The 27,624-nt window shown below is 40.7% G+C and overlaps 1 protein-coding gene across 15 annotated transcripts in view; it reads left to right on the plus strand.

Annotated features, from left to right (window-relative positions):
* The window catches only part of LOC139044376 (serine/threonine-protein phosphatase 2A regulatory subunit B'' subunit beta-like), a 145,173-nt gene that overhangs the window by 65,916 nt on the left and 51,633 nt on the right, over positions 1-27,624 (plus strand). For 7 of the 15 annotated variants that reach the window (XR_011501321.1, XR_011501320.1, XR_011501318.1 and 4 more), the window contains exon 1: positions 20,385-24,010. The exons of 6 other annotated variants lie outside the window; for them this stretch is intronic. Coding sequence is in view for 5 of the 9 variants with exons in the window: in XM_070503858.1 (XP_070359959.1) it covers positions 23,663-24,010 (348 nt within the window). In the remaining 4 variants the exon portion in view is untranslated. Of the gene's footprint in view, positions 1-20,384; positions 24,011-27,624 lie in introns of those variants that run through there. 2 more of the 15 variants (XM_070503859.1, XM_070503863.1) reach the window with 1 other exon arrangement.

Genomic DNA, 27,624 nt, shown 5'->3' on the forward strand with positions numbered 1-27,624 from the left:
TTCTTTGATCAGAGTGGGGAAAGTCCAGAAGCTTGGATCAGATTTATGGAACTCATGTCAAGTCCTGGTAACTCTCTTACTACTTTCCTAAATGCACACTATAATAATAGATCAAGAAATATGGAGGTACCCAAAAGATTTAGAACTTAATTGTCCATAAAAACAAGGATCAGTATCTTTCTACAAGATTATCGTTTAATGGGGAGCCAGGATTAGTTACACCTTTAATACTATAAATAGTTGAAACAGCTTATTTTATCTGCAAAGTAAAAAACATCCAACTATACAAATAAGATAAGGATTGTTTTAACCATTCAGCTTATTCAGCAAATACTTATTAAATGGCTGTTTATTTACTAGGGGATACAGTCGTGACGTCCATACTATCCTGTGGCTCTAGAGAGCTGTTTCTTTCTAGTGTCATATGTATTTGTGGAATTTTTATGTAATCAAGTAGAATATGTTTAATTATAGCTGTGTGTGATTTGCTGTAAATTCAAGACATTGGACTCACTTGTTTAAAGCCCCCATCTAATTAAAACATTGCTAAGAATTGTTTTTCCTGAGTACTTTCTTTTTTTTCTTTTTTTCCTGAGTACTTTAAAAATCTCTCCCCATTTTTTACTTGCTATATTAAATGAAAGCAAACCTCTACTTCTTAAGTACTTTGTAATTCAGATCTGGCTAAGGTATGATTTGGGAGTTATCAACTACATTTAGATTCTGGCTCCACAATTTATTTACATTGTGACTTCGGGCAAGTTACCTAACCTCCCTGTGCTTCAGTTTTCTCATCCGTACAATGGAGATAATAATAGTACCTATCTTATAGGGTAGTTCTGAGGATTACCTGAGATAATGCGTGTTAAGCACTTAGAACAGTGCTTAACCCAGTAAATGTTACCTATGGCGGTTGAATCTTCTCTAGGAACACCCAGTGAGGTGTAAGGGCAGGGGACGCTTGAAATGAATGACTTGTATGTTTTTATGTCATGAATTCACAAATAAGCATTAATCCATGTTTAACTGAATATAATCAGAAGTGTGTGAGTTTAAATTCTAGATTTCCTTACTTATATAAATGCTTATCTATACAAATTTGAGTACCTACTGTTTATAGGCCACTTATTCTAGGGTATAGAACACTGAGCTAGGTGTTAAAATAATATTCTTTATATATTTAACTTTCTTATTCTGGAAAATCACAAGTGTATTCAAAAAGAAGAAAATAGAACCCTGCCAAGTACCTGTCACCAAGCTTCAACAATTACCATCTCATGGTTAGTTGAATTTCATATATACCCACCCAGGTCCCCCCTCACTGGATTATTTTGAAACAAATTCCAGACATCATATTATTATATTGAATTTTTTTGTTTTTTAAAAAAACTGTGCCGTAGAGTGTTTGCCTAAAATGAACTATTTGCAAAAAGACAAGTTGATTTTTTTTTTATTTTCTTTTGGTGCCAATACAAGAAACAGGTAGCATTCTTGATTTCCTTTAAGTGGTAGTATCTTTGGTGTTTGGCGTCCATCATAATTGTAGTTTAGAGGTTATTATACTCTCATGTTATTTTTTTAAAGATTTTTTATTTTTTTCCTTTTTCTTCCCAAAGCCCCCCAGTACAGAGTTGTACGTTCTTCGTTGTGAGTCCTTCTAGTTGTGGCATGTGGGATGCTGCCTCAGCGTGGTCTGATGAGCAGTGCCATGTCTGTGCCCAGGATTCGAACCAACGAAACACTGGGCCGCCTGCAGTGGAGCGCGCAAACTTAACCACTCGGCCATGGGGCCAGCCCCTACTCTCATATTATTGAAGTATAAATATTTCAACATTTTATTATGAAAAATTTTCAAACTTACAGCTAGATTGAAAAAATTTTACATATACTTACTGGAGTCTACCTTTAGTATTTTACTGTACTTATTTCATCACATATTTATCTATCTATCCAACTCTCCATTGATGTAACAATCCATCTTGTTTTCTTATTCATTTCAAAGTAAATTGAAGAGATCAGGATAATTGAAGTTTAATTTTTAAAGTTGCCTTTTCAACTAGATTTTATCAGATTTCTTGTTCTGCATAAAATTTGTTGTTGTGAATGATGGTTTATATCTGAAGTTCTGAGTTGTGACAACTCATTCTCTGTGGTTTCAGTGCTTCTCATTTTGAACTTTGCTTTCATACACTGGGAACCTTTCTTAGAGTATTTAGCTTATGTCCCAGTAATTCATATTTAGCCAACACTAAATAGAATGAATAATGAGGGTTTTGCATGTGTGTTTTCACTGGTCTTTTAAAAAACACTATTCTAGGAAGTCCTTGTGTGTCCCAGGGTGATACGGCAAACTAATATGCTATTTTAGGAATCTCCTTTAAATTTTTCCATTTAACGATTATTTTGAGGGCCAAAAGTCGCTGTTTTGGTGTGTAGCTCTTTTTCTTGGATCTTGGTATTCTGTAAAGTGCCTAAATATACTTTGATCTCCACATGACTGTGTAACTTGTGACAGAAAAAGCTGTTCTCCACACCATGAGCTTCTTGAATGCTAATGATAGCCATGTAGTAAATGCTTATTGAGTAAATAAGTAAGGGAAATGTATCAATTCTTATCTTTATTTTGTTTTTTGAAGTTTTCGTTTCCCTTAAAACTTACATGAAGGAAAGAAGGCTACTTTTATTCTCTGTAGAACAAAGTGAAGTAAGTTGTTTATATTCTAAATACTTCGTTAGCATATTTTCAGACTTAAGTTATTGTAAGGTAGAGGTAATGAGAGTTCTAGAACATGCACACTCTGAATTTATTTAATTGTGAAATATTCCAGACAAGAACACCATATAAATACCTTTCCACCTACTGCCTAGCCTTATGAAATCTTATGTCACATTTGCTTCAGATTTCTTTTAGAGAAGTAAAACATTACAGGTAGACGTGAGGTCTCATGGATTTTAAAATATTGTCTACATATATGAACATATAATGGACACGTTTTTACGTAGTCATAAACATTATTTAGAATTCTTTTGGTTTCCTAAGTTTAAGTTGCACCCTACAGTACATATTATTTTACAGCTTGCTTTTTTGTTTAGTGTTGTTTTGGGGAGTATGAAGTAGCCTTAGATCAGCACTATCCAAAACAATAGCCACTATCTCTGGCTATTGAGTATTTGAAATGTAGCTAGTGTGAATTGAGATGTGCTGGAAGTGTATTTGCACAATGGGTTAAGACAAAATGAAAAAATTATGTAAAATCTCATTACGAATTCCTTTACATTGTATATTGAAGTGATAATTTGGATATATTGGGTTAAATAAGATATTAAAATTAATTTCACCTGCCTTTTCAATTTCCTTAACTTGGCTTCTAGAAAATTTTACATTATATTTGTGGCTCATGTTTGTGGCTTACATTACATTTCTTTTGGACAACACTAATCTAGATTGCTCACTTTTCATTCCTGTTTAGTATTAAGTTGTATGAGTAAACTGTAATTTATCTACCCTTGGTGGATTTTTGAATCTTTTTCTAATTTGGTGCTATTAAATGTGGTTCCATAAACACTCTTCATCATGTCTCCTTTGAACATATGCTAGCGTTTCTTCAGGAGATCAATTTTACTTAGGTCATAATAGTTTATAACATTGTGAAATTCCAGTTGTACATTATTATTTGTCACTCACCATATATATGTGCCCCTTTAGCCCTTATCCCCACCCCCGAACCTCCTACCCTTAGGTAACCACTAATCTGTTCTCTGTCCATGTATTTATCTTCTACATGAGTGAAATCATACGGTGTTCATCTTTTTCTGTCTGGCTTATTTAGCTTAACATAATATCCTCAAGTTCCATCCATGTTGTTGCAAATGGGAAGGTTTTGTCTTTTGTTATGGCTGAGTAGTATTTCATTGTATATAACTACCACATCATCTTTATTCAATCATCAGTCGATGGGCACTTGAGTTGCTTCCACATCTTGACTATTGTGAATAATGCTGCAAAGAACATAGGGGTTCATGGGTCTATTTAAATTGTTGATTTCAAGTTCTTTGGATAAATACCCAGCAGTGGCATAGCTGGATCATATGGTAGTTTTATTTTTAATTTCTTGAGAAATCTCCATGCTGTTTTCCATAGTGACTGCACCAATTTGCATTCCCACCAGCAGTGTATGAGGGTTCCCTTTTCTCCACACCCTCTCCAACATTTGTTCTTTTTTGTCTTGGTGATTATAGCCATTCTGACAGGTGTAAGGTGATACTTAGTGTAGTTTTGATTTGCATTCTCCTGATGATTAGTGATGTTGAACATCTTTTCGTGTGCCTGTTGGCCATCTGCTTTGGAGAAATGTCTGTTCATATCCTCTGCCCTTTTTTTTTTTTTTTTGGGTGGCTCAAACAGCAGAAGTTTATTTTCTCATAAGGAGGCTGTAAGTCAGAGATGAAGGTGCCACCAGAATTGGTTTCTGGTGAGACCTCTCTTCTTACCTTGTGGACAGCCACCTTTCCCTGTGTCCTCACATTCCTCTGCCCATTTTTTGATTGGGTTGTTTGTTTTTTTGTTGTTGAATTGTATGAGTTCTTTATATAGTATGGAGATTAACCCCTTGTTGGATATATGACTTGCAAATATTTTCTCCCAGTTGGTGGGTGGGTTGTCTTTTTGTTATGTTCTTGGTTTCCTTGGCCTTGCAGAAGCTCCTTAATCTGATGAAGTCCCATTTGCTTATTTTTTCTTTTGTTTCCCTTGCGAGAGTAGACATGGTATTTGAAAAGGTACTGCTAAGACCGATGTCAAAGAGTATACTGCCTATATTTTCATCTAGGAGTTTTATAGTTTCACGTCTTATCTGCAGGTCTTTAATCTCTTTTGAGTTGATTTTTGTGTATGGCGAGAAAGATAAGGGTCTACTTTCATTCTTGTGCATGTAGCTGCCCAGTTTCCCCAGCACCATTTATTGAAGAGACTTTGCTTTCTCCATCGTATGTTCTTAGCTCCTTTGTCGAAGATTAGCTGTCCATAGATGTGTGGTTTTCTTTCTGGCTTTCAGTTCTGTTCCATTGATCTATGTGTCTGTTTGTGTACCAGTACCATGCTGTTTTGATTACCATAGCTTTGTAGTATATTTTGAAGTCAGGGATTGTGATGCCTCCAGCTTCATTCTTTTTTCTCAGGATTGGTTTCACTGTTTGGGGTCTTTGGTTGCCCCATATGAATTTTAGCCTTCTTAGTTCTCTTTCCCTGAAGAATATCATTGGGATTCTGATTGGGATTACATTGGATCTGTAGATTTCTTTAGGTAGTATGGACATTTTAACTATGTTTATCTTCCCAATCCATATGCCTGGAATATTTTTCCGTTTTATAATGTCATTATTGATTTCTTTCAATAATGTCTTATAATTTTCATTGTATAGGTCTTACCTCCTTGGTCAAATTTATTCCTAGATATTTTATTCTTTTTGTTGCACTTGTAAATGGGATTGTATTCTTGAGTTCTCTTTCTGTTAGTTCATTATTAGAGTATAGAAATGCAACTGATTTTTATAAGTTGATTTTGTACCCTGCAGCTTTGCTGTAGTTCTTCATTATTTCTAGTAGTTTTCCAGTGGATTCTTTAGGATTTTCTATATATAAAATCATGTCATCTGTAAACACTGAGAGTTTCACTTCTTCATTGCCAGCTTGGATTGCTTTTATTTCTTTCTCTTGCTTAATTGCTCTTGCCAAAATATCCACTACTGCATTGAATATTAGTGGAGATTGTCTTCTTCCTGTTTGTCTTAGAGGGATGGTTTTCAGTTTTTCCTTGTTGAGTATGATGTTGGCTGTCAGTTTGTCATATATGGCCTTTATTATGTTGAGGCACTTTACTTCTGTACCCATTTTGTTGAGAGTTTTTATCATAAATGGCTGTTGGATCTTGTCAAATGCTTTCTCTGTGTCTGTTGAGATGATCATATAGTTTTTATTCCTCATGTTGTTAATGTGGTTTATCACATTGATTGATTCGCAGATGCTGAAGCATCCGTGCATCCCTGTATAAATCCCATTTGATCATGGTGTATGATGCTTTTAATGTATTGCTGCATTCAGGTTGCCACTGTTTTGTCGAGGACTTTTGCATGTATGTTCATCAGTGATACTGGCCTCTAATTTTCCTTCTTTGTGTTTTCCTCATCTGGCTTTGGGATCAGGGTGACAGTGGCCTTGTAGAATGTGTTAGGAAGTGTTCCATCTTCTTGAATTTTTTGGAAAAGTTTGAGAAGGATAGGCACTGACTCTTCTTTGAATGTTTCCTAGAATTCTCCAGAGCAGCCATTTGGTCCTGGACTTTTGTTTTCTGGGAGGCTTTTGATTACTGTTTTAGTCTCTTTGCTTGTGATTGGTCTATTCAGATCCTCTGTTTCTTCTTGACTTAGTTTTGGGAGGTTGTATGAGTCTAAGAATTTATCCATTTCTTCTAGATTGTCCCATTTGTTGACATACTGTTTTTCACAGTCTTCTCTTATAATCCTTTGCATTTCTGTGGTATTCGTTGTAATTTCTCTTCTTTCATTTCTAATTATATTTACTTGAGCCTTTTTCCTTTTTTCCTTAGTGAGTCTGGCTAAGGGTTTGTGAATTTTGCTTATCTTCTCAAAGAACCAGCTGTTAGTTTCATTGATCTTTTCTACTGTTTATTTGATTTGTTTCATTTTTTTCTGAACTTAGTTTTTATTATTTTCTTCTTTCTGCTGACTTTGGATTTTGTTCTTCATTTTCTCTGTTAGGCATAGTTTAAGATTGCTTATTGGAGATTTTTCTTGTTTCCATGGTGGACCTGGATTGCTGTGAATTTCCCTCTCAGGACCTCTTTTGCTGCATCCCATATGACTTTGTATGATGTGTTTTCATTTTCATTTGTCTCCAGATATTTTTTGATTTTTCCTTTGATTTCTTCAGTGATCCATTGGTTGTTCAGTAGCATGTTGTTTAGTGTCCACATATTCATGACTTGCCCAGCTTTTTTCTTGTAGTTGACTTCTAGTTTCATAGAATACAGTTGAAAAAGATGCTTGATATGATTTCAGTCTTAAGTTCTTGAGGCTTGCCTTGTTTCCCAACATATGGTCCGTCTTTGAGAATGTTCCACGTGTACTTGGGAACAATGTGTATTCTGCAGTTTTTGGATGGAATGTTCTATACATATCTGTTAAGTCCCTCTGCTCTAGTTTTTCATTTATATCCCATGTTTCCTTGGTGACTTTCTGTATGATCTATCCATTGATGTAAGTGGGGTGTTAAGGGCCCCTACTATTATTGTTTTGCTGTTAATATCTCTGTTTAGGTCAGTCAGTAGTTACTTTGTGTACTTTGGTGCTCCTGTGTTAGGTGCATATACTTAAAAGTGTTATATCCTCTTGGTGTAGTGTCCCTTTTATTATTATATACTGCCTGTGTTGTCTCTCATTGCCTTTTTTATCTTGAAGTCTACTTTGTCTGATACAGGTATGGCAAGACCTGCTTTCTTTTGTTTTCCCTTAACTTGGAGTATTGTCTTCCATCCCTTCTAAGCCCGTATTTGTGTTTAGAGCTGAGATGTTTCCTGGAGGCAGCATATTGTTGGGTCTTGTTTTTTTAATCCATCCAGCCACTCTGTGTTTTTTGATTGGAGAATTCACTCCACTTGCATTTATAATGATTATTGACATATGAGGGCTTAATGCTGCCATTTTATCACTTGTTTTCTGGTTGTTCTGTATTTCCCTTGTTTCTCAATCTGGTGTATTTCTGACTGTGAATTAAGTTTGGCGACTCTCTATGAGGGTTTTCTCAGTTTTGTCTTTATTTATCATTTGTGTCTCTGTTCTGAGTTTTTGTTCAGTAGTTATCGTGAGGTTTGTATAAAAGATCTTGTAGATGAAATAGTCCATTTTCTGATAGCCTCTTATTTTCTTAGTCTGAGCAGGTTCCATCTCTTCCTTCTTCCCTGAGTTATTGTTGTCACAACTTAATCCGTTTTGTGAGTTTTGGTTAAAATGAAGTGATTATAGTTATTTTTGATGTTTTCCTTCCCTTTTTCTTTAACGTTATAATTGTTTGCTAACCTGTTGTGATAGAGAGTTGTAATATTCTGTTTTTGTCTATCTCCTCGCTCAAGGCTTGGTTAACCCTTTTTTTTGAGGTATGAGGGCCTTCGTGATCATTTCTTTTATGGGAGGTTTTGTGGCAGTGAACTCCTTTAGCTTTTATTCATCTGGAAAAGTTTTTATTTCTCCAGCACATCTGAAGGATATTTTTGCTGGGTAGAGTATTCTCGGCTGAAAGTTTTTGTCTTTCAGAATTTTGAATATATCATTCTGCTCTCTCCTAGCCTCTAAGGTTTCTGCTGAGAAATCTGAAAGCCTGATAGGGGTTCTGTTGTAGGTTATTTTCTTCTGCCTTGCTGCCCTTAATACTTTTGGTCTTTGATTTTTGCCAGTTTTACTAATACATGCCTTGGAGAAGGTCTTTTTATGTTGATGTAATTAAGAGTTCTATTGACTTCATTTACTTGTAATTCCAGCTCCTTCCCTGGCTTTGGGAAGTTCTCAGCTATTATTTCTTTGAACAAGCTCTCTGCTCCTTTCTCCCTCTGGAATACCGATTATCCTTATGTTACATTTTGTAATTGAGTTGGATATTTTTTCATTTGTTTGTAGTCTTACTTCTATCTCCTCATCCTTCTGAAGCATTTGCATATTTCTTTCTTCTAAATTGCTAATTTTGTCCTCCATAATATCACCTCTGTTTAAAGACTCCAAATTTTTCTTTATCTTATTCATTGTGTTTTTCATTGCCAGCATTTCTGATTTTTTTTCTATATCTCATTGAGTTTTTTTGTGATAGTTATTTTGAATTGTCCGTCAGTTAGATCGTAATTTTCTGTGGCTTCAGGATTCATTTCTGGGTCATTTACTTTCTGGTCTGTAGTGTTAATATATCTCTTCATACTATTTGATGGGGTGGATTTGTGCTGTTGCGTAGTGGTAGTATCTAGTCACAGCTGCCTCTTCCCACCACGGGAGGGCCGGGCAGAACCTGTGTATTCTGAGCCCACTGCAATCCCTGGCAGGTGTGCTTGTCCTTTGGAAGTTGTGCTGACAGGGCCCATCTGCATTTGCCCACTGGCCACCGCTGCTTTACACACATAGGTGTGCAGGCGCTCTGGTGAGAGTCCCTTGCTCTGGATGAGCTGATGTGCCAGGCAGGGGAAGGCCGCTTTCTTTTGCTGCGTGATCCTGGGGGTGCTCCTGCTCTGTACTCGCTCTCTGCCCTTCTGGGCTGCTCAGCTTGGGGAAGACGCCCCCGTGATTGCTAAGCCTCCTCTGTGTGGAGTGTTGCCACAGGCTGGGAGACAACTCTGAGATTGAATGCGTTCCCCTGGAGGGCTGCCCTTTCCCCCTCTCTTCTCTCAGAGCCATGCATGGTGTTATGCTCTAGATTGCTGCCGTTCGAGGGGGGACAGGAGATCCCCTTACCTCCTTCCGCTGCCTCCTGTGTGGTCCAGCACCTTCATCTTCAGACATATGGCTGTGTGGATCTCTCAGACATCTCTTGTATTGTGTCAGTTTCCTCTGTTGGTTTATGAGTGTCCTTTTCATTGTATCTTAGGGGGGGAGAGTGTAAGGCAAGACCTCACTCTGCCATGATGCTGATGTCACTCCTTTGTTTCTTATTAGAATTGCCAAATTGCTCTCCATAATGACTTTATTAATTTACACTTCCACTGGCAGTTTGAGAATTTTCTTGTTCTGCAGTTCTTTATTGTGGCCAGTGTGTTTTTGTAGACACCTATAACTTAACACTGAAGTTTTTAACAGCGCAGACAAGCATTGGTAATTCTTTAAGTGAAGATAAAATAAGTGTCACCATATTTTTCTCAGCGAATCTTTTGTAATAGTTAATACACGTAGCCCTTTTTTTTGTGGTACTTATGATCTGAATAAATAAAAATTGATTTTAAAATTTACCAGCTGTGCTATATATCCTATTAGTATGCAGCTGCAATTCTTACAATGAAAGCATATCCCTCTTTAAGTGCTGTTAGCTGGAAAAAAATCTTATGGCATCTTTACATGATGGAATACTATGCTGCCACTAAAAATTATGTTTTAGAAGAATATTTAATGATGCAGGAAAATATTTACAGTATATTAATGGACAGGAAAGGTTACAAACCAGTAGAGTAACCATTCAGTTTTGTTAAAACCAAATGTGTGTTAACATTTTCCCCTACGATTATCTCTGGATGGTGGGATTTTAGATGACATTCTATTTTGTACTTCACACTTTTCTTTATATTTTACTTTCAGTAGTGGATTTATCATCAGGGAAGAAGGATGTGGAGGAGAGTCCTTAGTAACCATATGCTAAAACTTCCACACCTGGACTATTGTTATAGAAAAGATAAGTGAGTAAATGAGCTGTAATTGTTTTCATTTTCAAAGACGAATTAATGCTTTTCTTTTATTAAATATCAGGCTTTCCTTAAGATGCAAATGGAACCAAGCTATATTATTGTTTACCGGTTGTTTTTCCATTATTAGAGGAATATTTCAAAGAATATCTCATAAATTATTTAGGGATTGTCATTTAACTTAAGTAAGAGGTCTATTTGCATTTGGTATTTTCTCTTCTCGGGGAAAGGAAGTAGAGGAAAATCGATTAATCTCCAATCCTTTGGAATACAATTCAAATAGTTTGAGCTCTACTCTCAACTTGCTTTCATTTGGAATTACATGATATAGCGATAGATTTGGGTTCAAATCCAATTCTCTTGCTTTGTAACTTTGGGTGACTTTGGAAAGTTGGTTTTTCATCTGTGCAATGGAAACAATAACACCTAAATGAAAATCTTTATAAGATGTTTAGCATAGTGTAAGCTCTTAACAAAATTGACTAGCTTTCTTTTCTTTTTTTTGAGGAAGATTAGCCCTGAGCTAACATCCGTGCCCATCTTCCTCTACTTTGTATGTGGGATGTCTACCACAGCATGTCTTGCCAAACAGTGCCATGCATGTCTACACCTGGGATCCGAATCGGTGAACCCCAGGCCTCTGAAGCAGAATGTGCACACTCAACTGCTGTGCCAATGGGCCGCCCCCCCCTTTTCTTTTTCTTAAGATTTTATTTTTCCTTTTTCTCCCCAAAGCTCCCTGGTACATAGTTGTGTATTTTTACTCGTGGGTCCTTCTAGTCGTGGCATGTGGGATGCCGCCTCAGCATGGCTTGATGAGCAGTGTGCCATGTCTGTGCCCAAGATTCGAACCAGTAAAACCCTGGGCCACCAAAGCAGAGCCCGTGAACTTAACCATTAGGCCACGGGGCCAGCCCCTTGACTTTCCTTTTTTGCTCCTTTTCTATTTTTTGGAGTGGATTTACTTAACAGTTGGAGAGAGAATTGATTAGGTATGAATTCTATGAAAAGAGCTATGAATAGCTGTGATATACATATCCCAAAGTATGGAAGTTACCATATAAGTTGATTCTGATTTTTCATACCTTCCTTCTCAGGTGTCTATCACCTGGAGTATCGAGTTCACTACATTCTAAAGATGAGCTAAACACTGTTTTTTCGAAGATGATCTAATGTGTTTATATATCTTTTGCCTCTGGCATGATGGTTTTATTGCTTGTGTAAAAAACTTAATATTATTTCAGAGCTTAATTAATATTTTTCAAAACTCTGTTTAGATAGCCACTTGTGTTGCAGATTTTATCTGATTCAGTTTTTATTGATTAGGGAAATAAGCTTTGTTTTTATCTGGAGAGATTTGCTTTTTAGCACTCTCTCAAAATTGAGTAGTAGTCCACAAATTAAATGGTTACCATAGTAGCTTGTGGATGGGCTTAGTTATGACACTAAATATTTAGCTATAGAATAGGAACGTGACTTTTGTTTTCTCTCAGGAAATCTAGATTTTGGTTTTCTCCACTTTCTTCTTTACCAAAAGAGAAATAAGGCTTTTATTTAAACTGGGTTTAAGTACTCTTTGTATGACAATATATAGGGATATAAATTCACTCTGAATCAAGTTCTAGAGGAAAATAGATTTTGTTACAATGAGTAGAAGTAAAATTGTATTTCTGCTTCATTTGAGGGTAGTTTGTCTTTTAACTTACTTAAATCTAAATTCATTCCCTTTGAGCTAAAATAAAGTTCATCCTGTTAAAAACCTCCTAAAGGTATGCTTTTGTAGAAAATAAAGGCAGTAATACTTGTTTACTTTTTGTGTTAAAGTGAATAGAATGTATTGAATTTGGGTAGATTTGCCTTGAATGGAATGGTAAATCTAAGCTTTGCAAATATTTACCACCTTCAAGTGATCTACGTTTTCCCTTGACTTTATGTTAAACCATTACACCTTTCTCTTTTAATACAGGAAACATTTGTGGTTCAGTGTTTGCTTTTCCAAGGTGTTCTTTCAGGAAATTCCTGACCCTCTAGCAAATTTTGGTTCTTAAAATGGAGGTTAGCAGTTGTTGGAAATAAGGTAAAGAGTTTTAACCCTAAAGGAAGCTGTATAAAAATTAGGTGTAGTCAAAGATTTAAAAAGCATTAGGTAATTCATAGTTATAGGGACGGACCCCCCTTTCTTCCCTAGATTACTCCTGGGCTACTTAACAGCCTTTTTTCACTATTAGATTGTGAGTTCCTTGAGGTGAGGTCTTAATATATTTTTTATTCCAATACCAAGTGTCCAGAATAGATTCAGCATTTGGTAAATATTGTAAAATGACTAAGTGAATCTAACTCCTCATGAATAAGACGTGAAATCTGACTGGTTAACTGGGGTTAAAACCCTTATCAATTCGGGAAGAGTTTAAATGGAAGTTTTCCAGGCAACAGATATTTGTGAAGGTGACCTGAATTGCCTTTGCTTTGTAATTTTAATGCTACACGGTTACTTTAAAGGATTTTCAAAAAAGCATCAACCATTAGAAAGTTATATCTATTAGTCTTGTTTCCTTATTATATTGTTACTCCTAGATTATGACTCATCTTTCCCCTGAGGCATCAGCCTGCTAAAACAGACCCATATGACTTTTTCATGTGTTAAACCAGACTGGAAAATTCGAAACTCAGGATCTTTGGCCATTTCTGAATCTCTTTTATTAATCATAATGGAATTATAAGAAAACCATTTAATAGTTAAAGAAGATAGGCTATTTGCATTCTGGGAGTGGTATTAATTTTAGTTTTCTGAGATCGGTGCCATCAGCTGAAAAGAAATGAATGAGGAAGTTTAACCAGAGTGACAAGGAATGAGTTGTAGTTTTGGGTGGTAAGACGAGAATTAGGTTTTACGTACAGGGCAAGATGCTCAACTATCAGAATGAGTACACACAGACTAGGAACTCTAGTTGTCTTGAGGTAGGAGGATTAGAGCTGATGTTGGACAGGTTTGTTGGGTTGTATTCTACTCCTCATCTATCAGAATTGCAGAACTTACTGATTTTCTCTTGTTTCTTCTTAGTTGAGTCCTCTCTTTATGCTAATCTTCATGTAACTTTAATGGTTAGGCACAGCGTACAGAATTAGTTTGCTTCTGATCAACTCCTTATGAATTCTTCCGTTTACTTCTGCAAAGTCTTAAGATGGCTTCTACAAAATGTAGAACCGCTATTCTGAGTTTTTACTCAAATGAGTTAGATCCAAGGTTTTGTGAAAAAAAGGATCGCCTCCTTTTTGTTTTTAGAGAAATCTTCAGTGGTATTCAAGAGATTTTCCGTGGCTCTTTGTATGCAGGATACTTATTTATGAAGGACTACCTTTTAATGTATCTTGTGTGAGGACTCAAAGAGAAGGTCTTAGGTTTCAGTAATGCCATGTTGGTTGTGGTAAACTTTGGACGCTGTCTTTAGAAAAATAAAATTAATCTTCTAAGATGACTATTCTGTGTTACCCATGCTGGTGTGACCTGTTGTCTCATATACTTAATTTTTATATCCTTAGATGGCTGGGAGGCCTGAATGATTTTTTGAGATGATGTAGACTAGACACCAGTCTTGTTTATTTCTTGTTTCAGTATTTTCTCTTCCCCTCCTTTTTTTTCTTTTTGAAAAGGAACAAAAGTTTGTTATAGTCCCAGAAATTTTTGAAGTTTAAGATGTTAATATTTCTCAAGGGTCAAGAGAAGCACGTGGGTTTAAAAAGTCTAGGTCTTTTAGAGGATCTCTAGAGAGATCTCTGAAGAATTAAAAAGGGAAGATACCATTTGACTTCCCTTACTTGTGGCACAAGCTTCCTGCCAGACTGTCTGGTACTTTGGTCCTTTCTGTGTCCCAGTACAAAATTAATATTAAGCAATTAATGTTAAATAGAAAGTAATACAATAATAAGATTCAAGTAGAGTTGAAGGCCAAAAAATCTTATTATAGAGAACAGAAATTGTAAAATCACATTGTAAAAACCTTGTGCCCTTGATGAACATAAAGTGTGGACACTTGGTTTTTTTCTTAATACTGAATGTGGAATTTTTCAGAAAGCAGAGCTTCATTAAAGAGTTGATATCCTAGGGTGAGATATCCTTGGTGGAAGGAACTTGTGCTGCTTCTGCTCATTTTTAATATAGTCAATCAATGTTCACTACTGCTTGGCCTCAAAAGGCAACAAAATAATTGTCTTGACAGATAAGTTAAAAAATATGTATATTTATAACAGATTATTTTAATTTCTATTTCCATTCCATAATTTTATAATCTCTGCTGAAGCAAAAAATTCAAGCAATTACAGATTGATTACTTCCTATTTATTCCTTTTAAAGCTCAGGATTCAAATAATATTTTCAGATCATGTTAAATCTTTTAGTTTGAGTTAGGTTTTTCCTCCCTCGTTCTTCTTTGGGCTAGAAATTGTATTAAAGGACAAAATTCCAGTGCAATTACTGTCAAAAGATCTATCAGCAATTCAGTTAATGTGCGTCATTTTTTTAAAATAACAGCTTTATTAAAATAAATCACATTCCACACAGTTTACCCATTTAAAGAGTACATTTCAGTGGTTTTAGTATAGTCACCACAATATTTATCACTCCAACAAGAATCCCCATACCAATTAGTGGGCATGCCTCATTGCCCCTCACAACTTCTACCCTGGATCCTAACAACCACTCTTTTACTTTCTATCTCTATGTATTTGTGTATTCTGAATATTTTATATAAAAGGAATCATACAACATGTGGTCTTTTGTGACCAGCTACATTCATTTTAACATAATGTTTTCAAGGTACATCCACGTTGTAGCATGACTTAAAACTTCATTTCTTTTTATTGTTGAATAATATCCCATTCATCATTTGACAGATATTTGGTTTGTTTCTACTTTTTGGTTATTATGAATCGAATTATGAGTGTGTATAAATTTTTGTCTGGGCATATATTTTCTCTTCTCTTTGGTATATACTTAGGAGTGGAATTGTTGGGTCATGTGGTAACTCTGTTTATCTTTTTGAGGAACTTTCAGAACTGTTTTTCAAAGTGACGATACTATTTGACATTCATATCAGCATTGTATCATGGTTCCAATTTTTCCACATCCTTACCAACACATCCTATTGTCCATCTTTTTTTATTATACCCATTCTAGTGGATGTGAAGTAGTATCTCACATTTATTTTTATTGTGGTAAAATATATCTAACACAATATTTATAATTTTAGCCATTTGTAAATGTGCAATTCAGTGACATTAAATGCATTCACAGTATGTAACAATCACCACCATCTATACTCAGAGCTCTTTTATCATCCCTGACAAAAACTGTATACCTTTCTTGATAGTCTCTTCAGTGAATGGTGCTGGGTCAACTGGATATCCACATGCAAAAGAATGAAGATTGGATCCTTACCTTATACTTTATACCACAACTCACAATGGATCAAATACCTAAATTAAAGACCTAAAACTATAAAACTCTCAGGAGAAATCATAGGGGCTAATCTTCATGACCTTGGATTTGCCAGTGGTGTCTTAAATAAGATGCACAAAACACAAACAACAAAAGAAAAAATAGTTTGGATTTCCTTAAAATTAAAACCTTTTTTCACATCAAAGGGCACTGTTAAGAGAGTGTAAAGATAATCTACAGAATGGGAAAAAATATTTGCAAATCATATATCTGATAAGGGTTTACTATCTAGAATATATAAAAAACTCTTACAACTCAGTGACAAAAAGACAAACAACTCAATTAAAAAATGGCAAAGGACTTGAATATACATCCCTTTACTTTTTAAAAAAATATTGTGGTGAACTACCCATACATAACATAATATTTACCATTTTAACCTTTTGTTGTTGTTGTTGTTGTTGAGGTAGATTCACCCTGGCAACATCTGTTGCCAATCTTCCTCTTTTTGTATGTGCGCCACCACCACAGCGTGACCACTGACAGAGGTCTGTGCCTGGTAACTGAACCCAGGCTGCCGAAGTGGAGCGTGCCAAACTTAACCACTGGGCCACCTGGGCTGGCCCCCATTTTAACCTTTAAATGTACATTTCAATAGTGTTAAGTACATTTACATTGTTGTGCAACCAATCTTCAGGACTTTCTCTTCTTGCAAAACTGAAACTTTATACCCATTAAACAACAAGTCCCCATTTCCCCCATCATCCCTTTACTTAAAATCACTATGGTTATGTTTATTTTTATTTACTTATTTATTCATTTATTTATTTATTGAGGAAGATTAGCTCTGAGGTAACTGCTGCCAATCCTCCTCTTTTTGCTGAGGAAGACTGGCCCTGAGCTAACATCCATGCCCATCTTCCTCTACTTTATATGTGGGACGCCTACCACAGCATGGCTTGCCAAGCGGTGCCGTGTCTGCACCTGGGATCCAAACTGGCGAACCCTGGGCCACCAAAACGGAACATGCGAACTTAACTGCTGTGCCACCGGGCCAGCCCCAATATTGTTATGTTTCAAGTGGGTTTCTTGTAGACAACATATAATTGAGTCTTGTTTTTTAATTCATTCTGACACCTGATTGTATCCACACTGACACTCTGACACATTCTGACTCTTAGTTGATGTATTTAGATCATTTACATTTAAAGTTAATTTTTATATATTTGGATTAATATCTGCCATGTTTGTAGCTGTTGTTTATTCATTGCACTTGTTCTTTGTTTTCTTTTTTCTTTTTATCTTCCCCATTTTGCCTTTGGTTTTAAACATTTTATATGATTTCATTTTCTTTCCTCTTTTAACTTATAAATTATACTTCTTTAAAACAATTTTTATTGGTTGTCTTACAGTTTGCAATATACATTTATAACTAGTCTGAGTCTACTTTCAAATAAAACCATACCATTCACAAATAGTGTAGGTACCTGATAATAGAGCGTTCCCAATTCTTCCTCTTATCTGTAAGGGGATCACACTCACCCGATACATTTTTGCTATTAGGTAAGTTAAGAATAAGAAACATAAAAGATGTTATTTTCCCTTCATTTATTCCTTCTCTAATGCTCTTCCTTTCTTTATCAGATGTGTGTTTCTGACCTATATAATTTTCTTTCTCTTTGAAAAACTTCTTTTAACATTTCTTGCAAGGCAAGTCTCCTGGCAACAGATTCTTTAAGTTTTCATTTGTTTGAGAAAGCCTTTATTTTTCTTTCGCTTTCAAAGGATCATTTTGCTGGATACATTGTTCCTGCTTGGTGGTTTTTTTATTTCCTTTAAACACTTTAAATATTTTATTCCGTGCTCCTCCTGCTTGCATGGTTTCTGACCACATGTCAGATGGAATGCTTATCCTTGTTTCTCTTTAGATAAGGTGTCTTTCTTCTGCCTTCTTAAAATTCTTCTCTGTCTTTGTTTTTTTGCCTGTTTGCATATGATATAGCTCGGTGTAGATATTTGGTATTTATCTTGCTTGATATTCTCTGTGCTTCCTGCGTCTGTGGTATCTATCATTAATTCTGGAAGATTTTCCACCCACCATTATTTCAAACATTTCTTCTGCTCTTTTCTCTCTCTTTCTTATTCCATTATGTGTATGTTACAACTTTTGTAATTGTCCTATAGTTACTAGTTTTTCTGTTTTCTTTTTTTTCTCTCTTTTCTCTTTTGCATTTCAGTTTGGAAAATTTCTGTTGACGTATCATCAACCTGACTGGTTCTTTCCTCTTCGAGCTCATTGATTCTTTCCTTGCCTGTGTCCAGTCTATTGATGAGCCCATCAAAAGCATCTTTATTTCTTTTACAGTGTTTTAGATTTATAGCATTTCCTTTTGTTTTATTTAATAGAGTTTCCATCTCTCTGCTTATATTACCCATCTATTCTTGCACGTTACCTGCTTTTTTTTATTGGAGACCTCATCATACTAGTCACAGTTATTTTTAATTCCCCTGTCTTATAATTCCAAAAACCTGTGTCTTATCTGAGTCTGGTTCTAATGCAGTCTTTGTCTCTTAAGATTGTGTTTTTTCTTGCCTTTTAGCATGACTTGCAATTTTTTTTGAAAGCCAAATATGATATTTCTGGTGATAGGAACTGAGGTAATCAGGCTTTTAGTGTGAGCTTTTATGTTAATCTCACTAGGAACTGGGTTGTGTTTAATATTTGCTGTACCCGTAGGTGACAGAGGCTTCATTTTCTTCTAGTTTCCTTGTTTTAATTTTTTTCTTCCTGTTTTCTTTGGATTTCCCTAAGTAAAAACTCCTTCTTAAACAGAGTCTGTTATCTTGCTGTATTCTCACTTGTAATTCACTGTTGTTATGGTGGATCCCTGTTGATGGGGTGATAAGCAGTTGGGGAGGGAAAGTGTTCTGTAATCTTACGATTAAATCTCATTTTTTTCTAGTGGTCCTGAGTCCCTGGACTGTGACCTTCAAAAGTGTCTTTTAGCCCTCCCTCCCTCCCCCAGCTTCGGTGAGACAAGAAGGCTGGTGGAGGCTGAGGTTGCCTAATTGCTCTTCCTCCAGGTAGATGATGCTCTGCTAAAGTACTTTATCTTCAGGGTGTGACTTTGTTAAGAAGAGAATGTTCTGGGCATATTTCAGTATGGTTACTTTCCCCTTCTCCTGCTCAAAGCAGAAGAGGATTTTCCTCAGATCTTCATTGTGAAAACCTGAAAACCTCCTAGGGTTCCTGGACGTAAAACCCAGGAAAGTGTGGGGCCCCCCTCCAAAACTGGGACCCCAAGATATTTTAACTCTCAGGCTGATCCATACTTGGTCTCCTACAGTTTGTCAGTTACTGTTGAAGTGTTCCCACTCCAGATAAGCTGTGATTCTCTGTATCTGCCTGTCTCCAGTGTTTTCAGTGGTGATTTGCCCTGTGACCTCAGTTTTCTAAGATGTTATTGATTTACAGTTTCCTTTATCTTTTTTCTTGTTGTGAGCATAGGAGTGAGGACTTATAAGCTCCTTATGGGCTGTAGCTGACTGGTTAGTGTTTTTTGTTTTTTTTTTAAATGGTCCTATGTGAAATGCCATAGCTCTCTGTGGCTTTAGTTTTCGTACTGTCCTTTGCTTGAAATACTTTTGTAACGCCTGTCAAGTCTTGGTCTTTGTGAGGATCGGTTCCAGTTTTAGTTGGAAGTTTTAGGAATTGATTTTAAAATGATTTACTTTTCTTATTGTTAGTGACTTATCTTTAGTTGCTGCTATGTCCAAGTGAAAATAGTGTGGTAAGCACAGTGGCTTAAGCATGAGCAGTAAAGCCAGAGAACTCGGGTAATTTCATGTGTCCATAAAGTGTCTTATTAAAAAAGTAAATTAAATCAATGAGCATATATAAAACAATAAAGATAGCAATGAACAAAGATGAAAAACTTTGGAAAAGTATGCTCTAGTAACTGAAAGCACTTTCATGGACGTCTTAGTTTGTCCATAGTCCTTTTAAGTACAGACGGTTCCCAACTTAATGGTGGTTCAACTTAACGATTTTTTGACTTTACAATGGTGCAAAAGCGATACACATTCAGTAGAAACTGTACTTCAGATTTTGAGTTTTTTGAGGATTATCTTTTAGGGTAACTACTTTTTCTATTCATTAAATTATATTTGTCACTGTGCCTGGAGTTCCCCTAAGGGGTGCAGTATAGCGTAGGCTTTGGTTGGAGATAGAATTCCTAATTTTCCACTTAGTAGCTGTAAGTGCAAATTATTTAACTCCCTTATTGCATTCAGCAAATAAGTGCCTTTCTGAGCCTCAGGTTCCTGTAATAAAGTTCTCATGAGGTTTAAATCAGGTCAGTGTGCATAAAATGCACATGTTAAAATTTGGTAAGTTTTTGTAAGGAAACCCAAGACACGTGGACCCACTGAGAAAAATTCCACCATTTACCCTAACAACCGGAAGCTGTGGTTAAGTATTCAGCAGCGTAGTGGAAACCTGTATGGGCCTGTATCACATTTGCGACTAAAATCAAGGCATAAAAAGTTTATAGACAATTAGACTTTATTTTATATGCTTATGTAATTAATACTTGGAAGATTTTGATAGAATTTCTTATAATTTTACTTGAATAAGGACATAAGATTTCTAACACTAAAGCAAGGAGTAAACTTGTAAATAAAGGAGGTGTGAAAAGCTAACTATCAAATACTGTTTGATTTATAACTGAAGTTATTATGGATACTAACAAATAAATGAGCTGTATATTTTATAATGCATTGTAAATAGATACAATAATTTTAAAACTAAAAACACATGCACATATGAGTAATTTCTTGAATGGGAGTGGATTACCTTGCAAAATCTTAGGAAAATTAAGTTTTCAACTTTTAAGTTTAGTTTACCTCATACATCTCCAATCTTCATTTATGAACTATAAAAGAAAATTACATGAATTAAAAAAGAAAACAGAACTTTTACAGCATAAAAGCGATAAATTTATAATATGAAAAGGTAGAAAAAGATCACCTATAATATTATCATCTAGATAACACCTACTATTAATATTTCTGACAGTATTTTACTGTAATAGTTTTATTTTATTTTATTTTATTTCCTTTTTTTTTTTGGTGTGTGTGAGCAAGATTGGCCCTAGCTAACATCTGTTGCCAATCTTCCTCTTTTTGCTTGAGGAAGATTGTTGCTGAGCTAACATCTGTGTCAATCTTCGTCTATTTTATGTGAGATGCCGCCACAGCGTGGTTTGACAGTGGTGCTAGGTCTGTGCTCAGGATCTGAACCTGTGAACCCCAGGCTGCTGCCAACTTAACGACACTATGCCACCAGGCTGGCCCCCTATTGTATTTTTTTTTGTTGAGGAAGATTGGCCCTGAGTTAACATCTGTTGCTTATCTTCTTTTTGCTTGAGGAAGATTGTTGCTGAGCTAACGTCTGTGCCAGTCTTCCTCTATTTTGTATGTGGAACACCGCCACAGCATGGCTTGATAAGTGGTGTGTAGGTCTGAGACTGGGATCTGAACCCATGAACCCCGGGCCGCTAAAGTGGAGCACGTGAACTTAACCACTATCCCACAGGGCTTACCTCATGTGCTTTTAAACATAGTTGTGATCATATTTTGTCTACAACTTATAGCCTGCTATTTTTGGTTAGCATTGTAGTGTGAACTATTTTCCATATTATAATTGAACTTTTTTGAATTATTTTTAATGGATGGTATGATATTGTATGACTTTTATGCATACCTGTTTATTTAGCCATTATTATACATTTTAATTATTTACAGTGTTTTCGCTGTTGTAAATAACTCATAGATCAGTATCTTTTGTGAGTAAAGTTATTTATTAAGAATTATTTTCTTTGTATAGATAAAAAGAAGCAGAATTACTCAAGAGATCAAAGGCTTATTGCCAAGTTGTTTTCTAAATCCTTTTATTACCACTGTCCATATGTGAGAGTGTCTACTTCAGAGTAAGTTGTCCTACAATGGGTAGTCTTTTTTTCCCTTAAGTATTTGATAAGTAAAAAAAGATATACATTTAACACTTTTTTATGGAGTTAATGATAGGTTACAATCTTGTGAAATTTCAGTTGTACATTAATGTTTGTCAGTCGTGTTGTAGGTGCACCACTTCACCCTTTGTGCCCACCCCCCACCCCACCTTTCCCCTGGTATCCGCTAAACTGTTCTTAGTCCATAATTTTAAATTCCTCATATGAGTGGGGTCATACACAGATTATCCTTCTCTTGCTGGCTTATTTCACTTAACATAATTCCCTCAAGGTCCATCCATGTTATTGCAAATGGAATGATTTTGTTCTGTTTTACAGCTGAGTAGTATTCCATTGTATATATGTACCACATCTTCTTTATCCATTCATCTGTTGCTGGGCACTTAGGTTGCTTCCACATCTTGGCTATTGTAAATAGTGCTGCAATAAACATTGGGGTGCATAGGACTTTTGGGATTGCTGACTTCAAGCTCTTTGGATAAATACCCAGTAGTGGGATGGCTGGATTGTATGGTAGTTCTATTTTTAATTTTTTGAGGAATCTCCATACTGTTTTCCATAGTGGCTGCACCAGTTTGCCTTCCCACCAGCAGTGTATGAGGGTTCCTTTTTCTCCACAACCTCTCCAACATTTGTTAGTATTAGTTTTAGATATTTTTGTCATTCTAACGGGTGTAAGGTGATATGTTAGTGTAGTTTTGATTTGCATTTCCCTGATGATCAGCGATGATAAGCATCTGTTCCTGTGCCTATTGGCCATCAGTATATCTTCTTTGGAGAAATGTCTGTTCATGTCTCCAGCCCATTTTTTGATTGGGTTGTTTGATGTTTTGTTGTTGAGTTGCGTGGGCCCAGGCGACTCGGCCCCCACTGCAGCCTTGGTCCTTCCTGCGGGAGCGGGCGGAGGTGCCGGGTGTCCGTGTGTCCGCTGGCCGCATCCTCAGTGCACCTGCTGTCTGCTGCCCTGTTGACGTTTATGTGACTGGCTCCTACCTTATGGTGTGCGTTAGCGCTACATCCTGCGTTGTGGTTACGTTCTGCCCTGTTGGTACTTTGTGCACTGTCGTTATTTTGGACGTTCTGGTTACTTGGTACTTTGTCGTGACGTTCCACACTGTCGTTCCATATTGTTACCTTGTATGTTGTGGTACTTTCTGCCCTGTCCTGACATTCTACGTTTTGTCGTGTGGAACCGGCACCAAGACTACAGAAGCCAGAATACTCACCCCCTCACCCGATTTTTGAAGAGAAAACTTTCCGGTGTCCTCTGCAGCTTCAGTATGTTTTCTCAGCCTCTAAGGAGCAGGGGAAGCTGGGGCGGGCAGACCCCTTTGTTCCCAGTGCGTTTTCAGGGAGGGAACAGCTGCTTGGCTGCATCTGGGTCCCAGGCTGGGGCCTCAGCGTAGAACCCGCTCCTCCGCGAGGAGCCTGTGGCAGGTCCCCTTTAGTCGTGGGCGGGCGGGCAGGCTTTGCTTCTGGGGAGAGCGCCACCTCCCCGCTGTGCGAGCGCTGGCAGGCGGCCCCAGATCTGCCCCAGATCGGCTGTCCTTGCTGACCTGTTTGTGCCCTGTGCGTCCACACTGAGCCACAGCCGGGGTCCCTGCAGACACCGCCCCCTGCAAGGCCTCCCGCACCCTCAGCAGTCGCGCAGAGAGCTGCTCGGTCAGGGCGCGCCAGCTGTCCCCTCCCGCCTGCACAGCCGCCGGCCCGCCCGCCCGCGGGAGGGGTGGCCTGCCACCCCTCCTCCAGCCATGTGCCCTCCTCAGCCTGTGGAACGCGCGCCGCCTGGGCCGGCCCCCACAGCGCCTGGCCAGCGACGCACGGAGTGCGCTGAGCCCAGCCACCCCAACCGTCCTGCCGGGCGCAGCTGCCGCCCCGAGCCCAGCGGCCCCAGCCAGGCCCAGCCCCGAGAGCAAGAGCCAGAGCGAGGTGCCTGGCCCGGGCCCTGGCGGCCCACGCGAGCCGACATGCGGCTCCACGAGCCGTCGCTGTGCCAGGACCCCAGCCTGAGGCAGGAGCTGGCCTCACTGGCCCGCGGCTGCGACTTCGTGCTGCCCTCCCGCTTCAAGAAGAGGCTCAAGGCCTTCCAGCAGGTCCAGGTCTGCCGCATGTCACCCCCCCGGCCCACCCGGGTCCCTCCCGAGTCCCTCCCTGGTGTGGGGGGGGCGGGGGCTGCTCGCACCCACCCGTGCAGGGAGCGTGGGTCCCGCGTGAAGTCGCTGGGAGAGCTCCTAAGAGCTCGCCCGTTGCTGGAGTTTTGGCGGCAGGTGCCGCGGTGTGGCCAGGATGCAAGCCCCCAGCGCGTGGACAGGTTCTGGCTCGGGTGGGGACCTGACCCTGTGGTCCCGGTGGGAAGCCTGGCCCATGGTCACGGCCATCTCCGTGATGACACGGCCCTGTGGGACGCCTGGCCTTCTCGGCCACATGGTGTTTACTGGGCTGTGGGGATCTGCACACATGGGCCGGGCAAGTGGATGGCTCGGTGCTGATAGTGAGTAGTTGGCGTGTAGACACCCTCTCCATGGTTGTGTGTGCTCAGAGGAGTAAGACCTGCTGTGTCTACACCTTGGACGTGTTACGAGTTAGTTTGAGGGACCCAGTCGTTTGGAAGCATCAGACAGCCCGTGATCCCCAGAGTCTGTCTGTGACTCGAGGGGTCTCTCCGTGGCATATCTTGTCCTCGCCTCAGCTCTGGGCCGGTGCTGGGGGCAGGGCCACAGGGCTTGGGGCCGGGGCTCCTGCTCCTGAACGCCTCACCTCTTGCAGTTAGACACCCGCACTTTTTCTCTAGGCCAGGACTTAACGTCCTGTTGTGGCCAAAAAAAATGACATCCAATCAGACCGGGCCATCTGGGGGAAAAAAAGACCTGCCTTCTGCTGATATTTTAATGGGAGTTTTTCTGGGATCATATCTCAGCTTTTACACAGCTTGGGAATTTTTCCTGTCTTGTGTCTTCCAACTTCTGAAGTTTTGTCTGCAGCTGGGGAAGGTGTGAGTCTGTCCCTAGATTTTAAGGAAAGTGCCTGCATTTGGAGACCCAGGAGTGGAATCTGCCCCACGCGGGTCCTGCTTTGACGATAGGAAAACAGATGTGGGGCAGTTAGGGTTTCTCCTGATGGTCCACTGGGCTGTGTGGGAGACCCGGAAATCCCTCCAGCCTCGCCCAGGATGGTCGTGCCTGGGGGCCCGGCTCCCCACAGAGCCCATGCAGGAAAGTCTGCATTGCTTTAGGGCTGCTGCTTATCAAATGAAAATCACTTTTTGGGAATCAAACTTTATGAATTCATTTCATGGGAAGTTGTTTCTTGTCACAGAAAACATGTCTCAACCTTGCTTCTCAGCCGTGACGATGTGCATTGCGTAACGTGAGTGCTCCCTGGGCTGCAGGCGGTGGACCAGTGGGTCTTTCTCATGGGGGTTGTGGGAGGAGCAGAAGGAGAGTTCTCCTGGCTCCTTTCATCCCAAGATGTTGGAGGGCGGATTCGGGACACAGCCTTGGGGGGGTCAGCAAACATCTTTGGGAGAGGCTGGGGGTAGAGGGAGAGGCTGGGGGTGGAGGGAGGGAGGTGGTGCTTCAGCCTGACGGCCACGCCACCCGCTCAGTGGGCCCCCCTGGCCCGGAGCAGAGGACCCTGGGGCACGGCTGTGCCGTCCACAGTGGAGCCATCCCTGCTCCCGCCTCCCATGTCCACCCGCCCACCCTGCCCAGGGATTCTCGGGCCTTCTGGGCGCCGAGCAGCGCCAACTCCCGGTGGTCACTGCAGGCTCTCTCAGGCCCAGGACATGCTCGGCTCACCCCGCTGGAAGGGGTCCTGAGCGTCCTGTACCCCGGGGGTCCCATCACCCACTCTCCACAAACAGGCTCAGGCACAGTTGACGGGCGCCTCTGCTCCTCCACTCTGTCACCTTGCTGTGGGCCCGGACACGCTGTCCAGCCTCCCTGCAGGGTCCTTCAGGGCACACAGACCCCGCTGAGCGTCATTCCAGACCCCAGTGTGGCCACCCCCTGGGGACAGTCCTGGACTCTGAGCTGACCTCCCCTCCCTGGGGTGACAGCGTGGCCTCCCAGCTCTGCCTGTCCCAGATGGCAAGTGGGCAACAGTCTGGGGTCCTAGTCTGGGTGGGGTCACAGTACCCTGCAGGAAGGGTCATGAATACCCCCTTTGATCCACATTCCCAGGACCCTGGCAGCTGGAAGCGGCCCCTCTGTCCACTCGGCTGTGGATGCAGGTTCCCCTCACAGGCCACTCCAGAGCCACACACACGCCCCCTTGGGAGCCCGTCCTGTGGGGCAGGTGCAGAGCCAGGCTGACAGTGTCCAGGCCGGGGACCCCGCTCAGCCGGGCTCCCCCGTCTGTGTCAGTGTTGGGAACACAGCTCTGCTCCCTCCTGTGAACGCGGCTGGCCCAGCAGCCTCCACAGTGAGCCCGGCCCCTCCTGTGCTGGAGGGAGATCCTTCGCACGAACCCGTGTGCAGGGCCTGGCTCCCCCGTTGTTGTCTTTGGCTCCCCTGTGTTAAACTTTGACCTCTGGCTCCCATCTGTCAGCGTGGAGTGTCGTTCACGCGTTTAGTTGGCGCACCTCCTGCCAGCTGGTGTGGAGGGTCCACGGGAGCCGAGGAGAAAGCTCGCGGCCCACAGGGGCCTCCTGTTGGGTGCAGCATCTTTGGGGCCTGGGCTCACCTGGAATCCACAGGCTGTCCCCCTGAGCTCCCTGGCCCCGTCCAGGGCCCTGTCCCGGCCTTGCTGCTGCATCCGGTCTCAGACGGGGCCGCCCAGGACGCTGCTGGGCTTGGCCGCTCCGGCCCAGCGTCCCTGCCTGGCCTGCTCTCATTCTGCCACCTGTGCCCTGTCCTGGCCCGTTGGAGTCGGAGGGACCCATCTGATGTCCCAGCACGTGCCGTCTGACCCCTCTGGGACCTGACCGTCCGAGGCTGGTGTTGGGAGGTGTGACCCCAGAGACACAGCTGGACGGATTTCTGCTGGGCTCCCCCACACCCTTCTGCGGGAGAAGAGATGCCTTTGCTTTATCCCAGGGCTTGGATTTTGGTCGTGGGGGCACCGCTCCGCCCCACTGTGTGTTCTGGGAGGCCCATGGGCGAGTCTGAGGTCCCAGGAGTGGGGTCGAGTCAGGGAGCAGGCGGCTGGGGCCCTCTACAGAAGTAGCTCTCCGTGAGGCCGTGCCCCTTGATCGGGGCTGCAGGGGGCCTGCGTGGGGCGGGGCGGGTGGGAGCCCAGGCAAGAGGCTTGGGGACCCGAATGCCCCTTGGTCGGCTGGTTGCCATTTTTTAAGAGGCCTGAGCCGTACTTTAGGACTCTCCTTTCACACACACACGTGTGTGTTTTTGCCACTTTTGTTCATTCCAGTCATCTGGCCGCGTCCCCTGGAGGTCGGGGAATGCGCCCCACGGTCCCTGCAGGACCTGCTGAGACCTGTTTTGCGGCCCAGGAGGTGGCCAGCCCCCAACGGCGTCCTGTGTGTTGGAAAAGAATGTGAGAGCTGCAGCTGTGCTGGGGCCGCATCTATTTCTGTCCCGGAGATTAAACTTGTAAATCTCCCGTGTCTGCAGCAGGCTGTTTGTTTCTCGTTGTCCGGTCAGCTCCGTCATCGCTCCGGGGAGCTGGGCCCGGCCTCCCTGGGGGCTGGACCTCTGCTTTTCCCTGCAGCGTCTGCCGTGTCCGTGTGGGGCTCCTGGGGCCGGCATCGGCCAGC

This window comes from Equus asinus, unplaced genomic scaffold (genome assembly GCF_041296235.1).
Source record: "Equus asinus isolate D_3611 breed Donkey unplaced genomic scaffold, EquAss-T2T_v2 contig_803, whole genome shotgun sequence".
Classification (NCBI taxonomy): domain Eukaryota; kingdom Metazoa; phylum Chordata; class Mammalia; order Perissodactyla; family Equidae; genus Equus; species Equus asinus.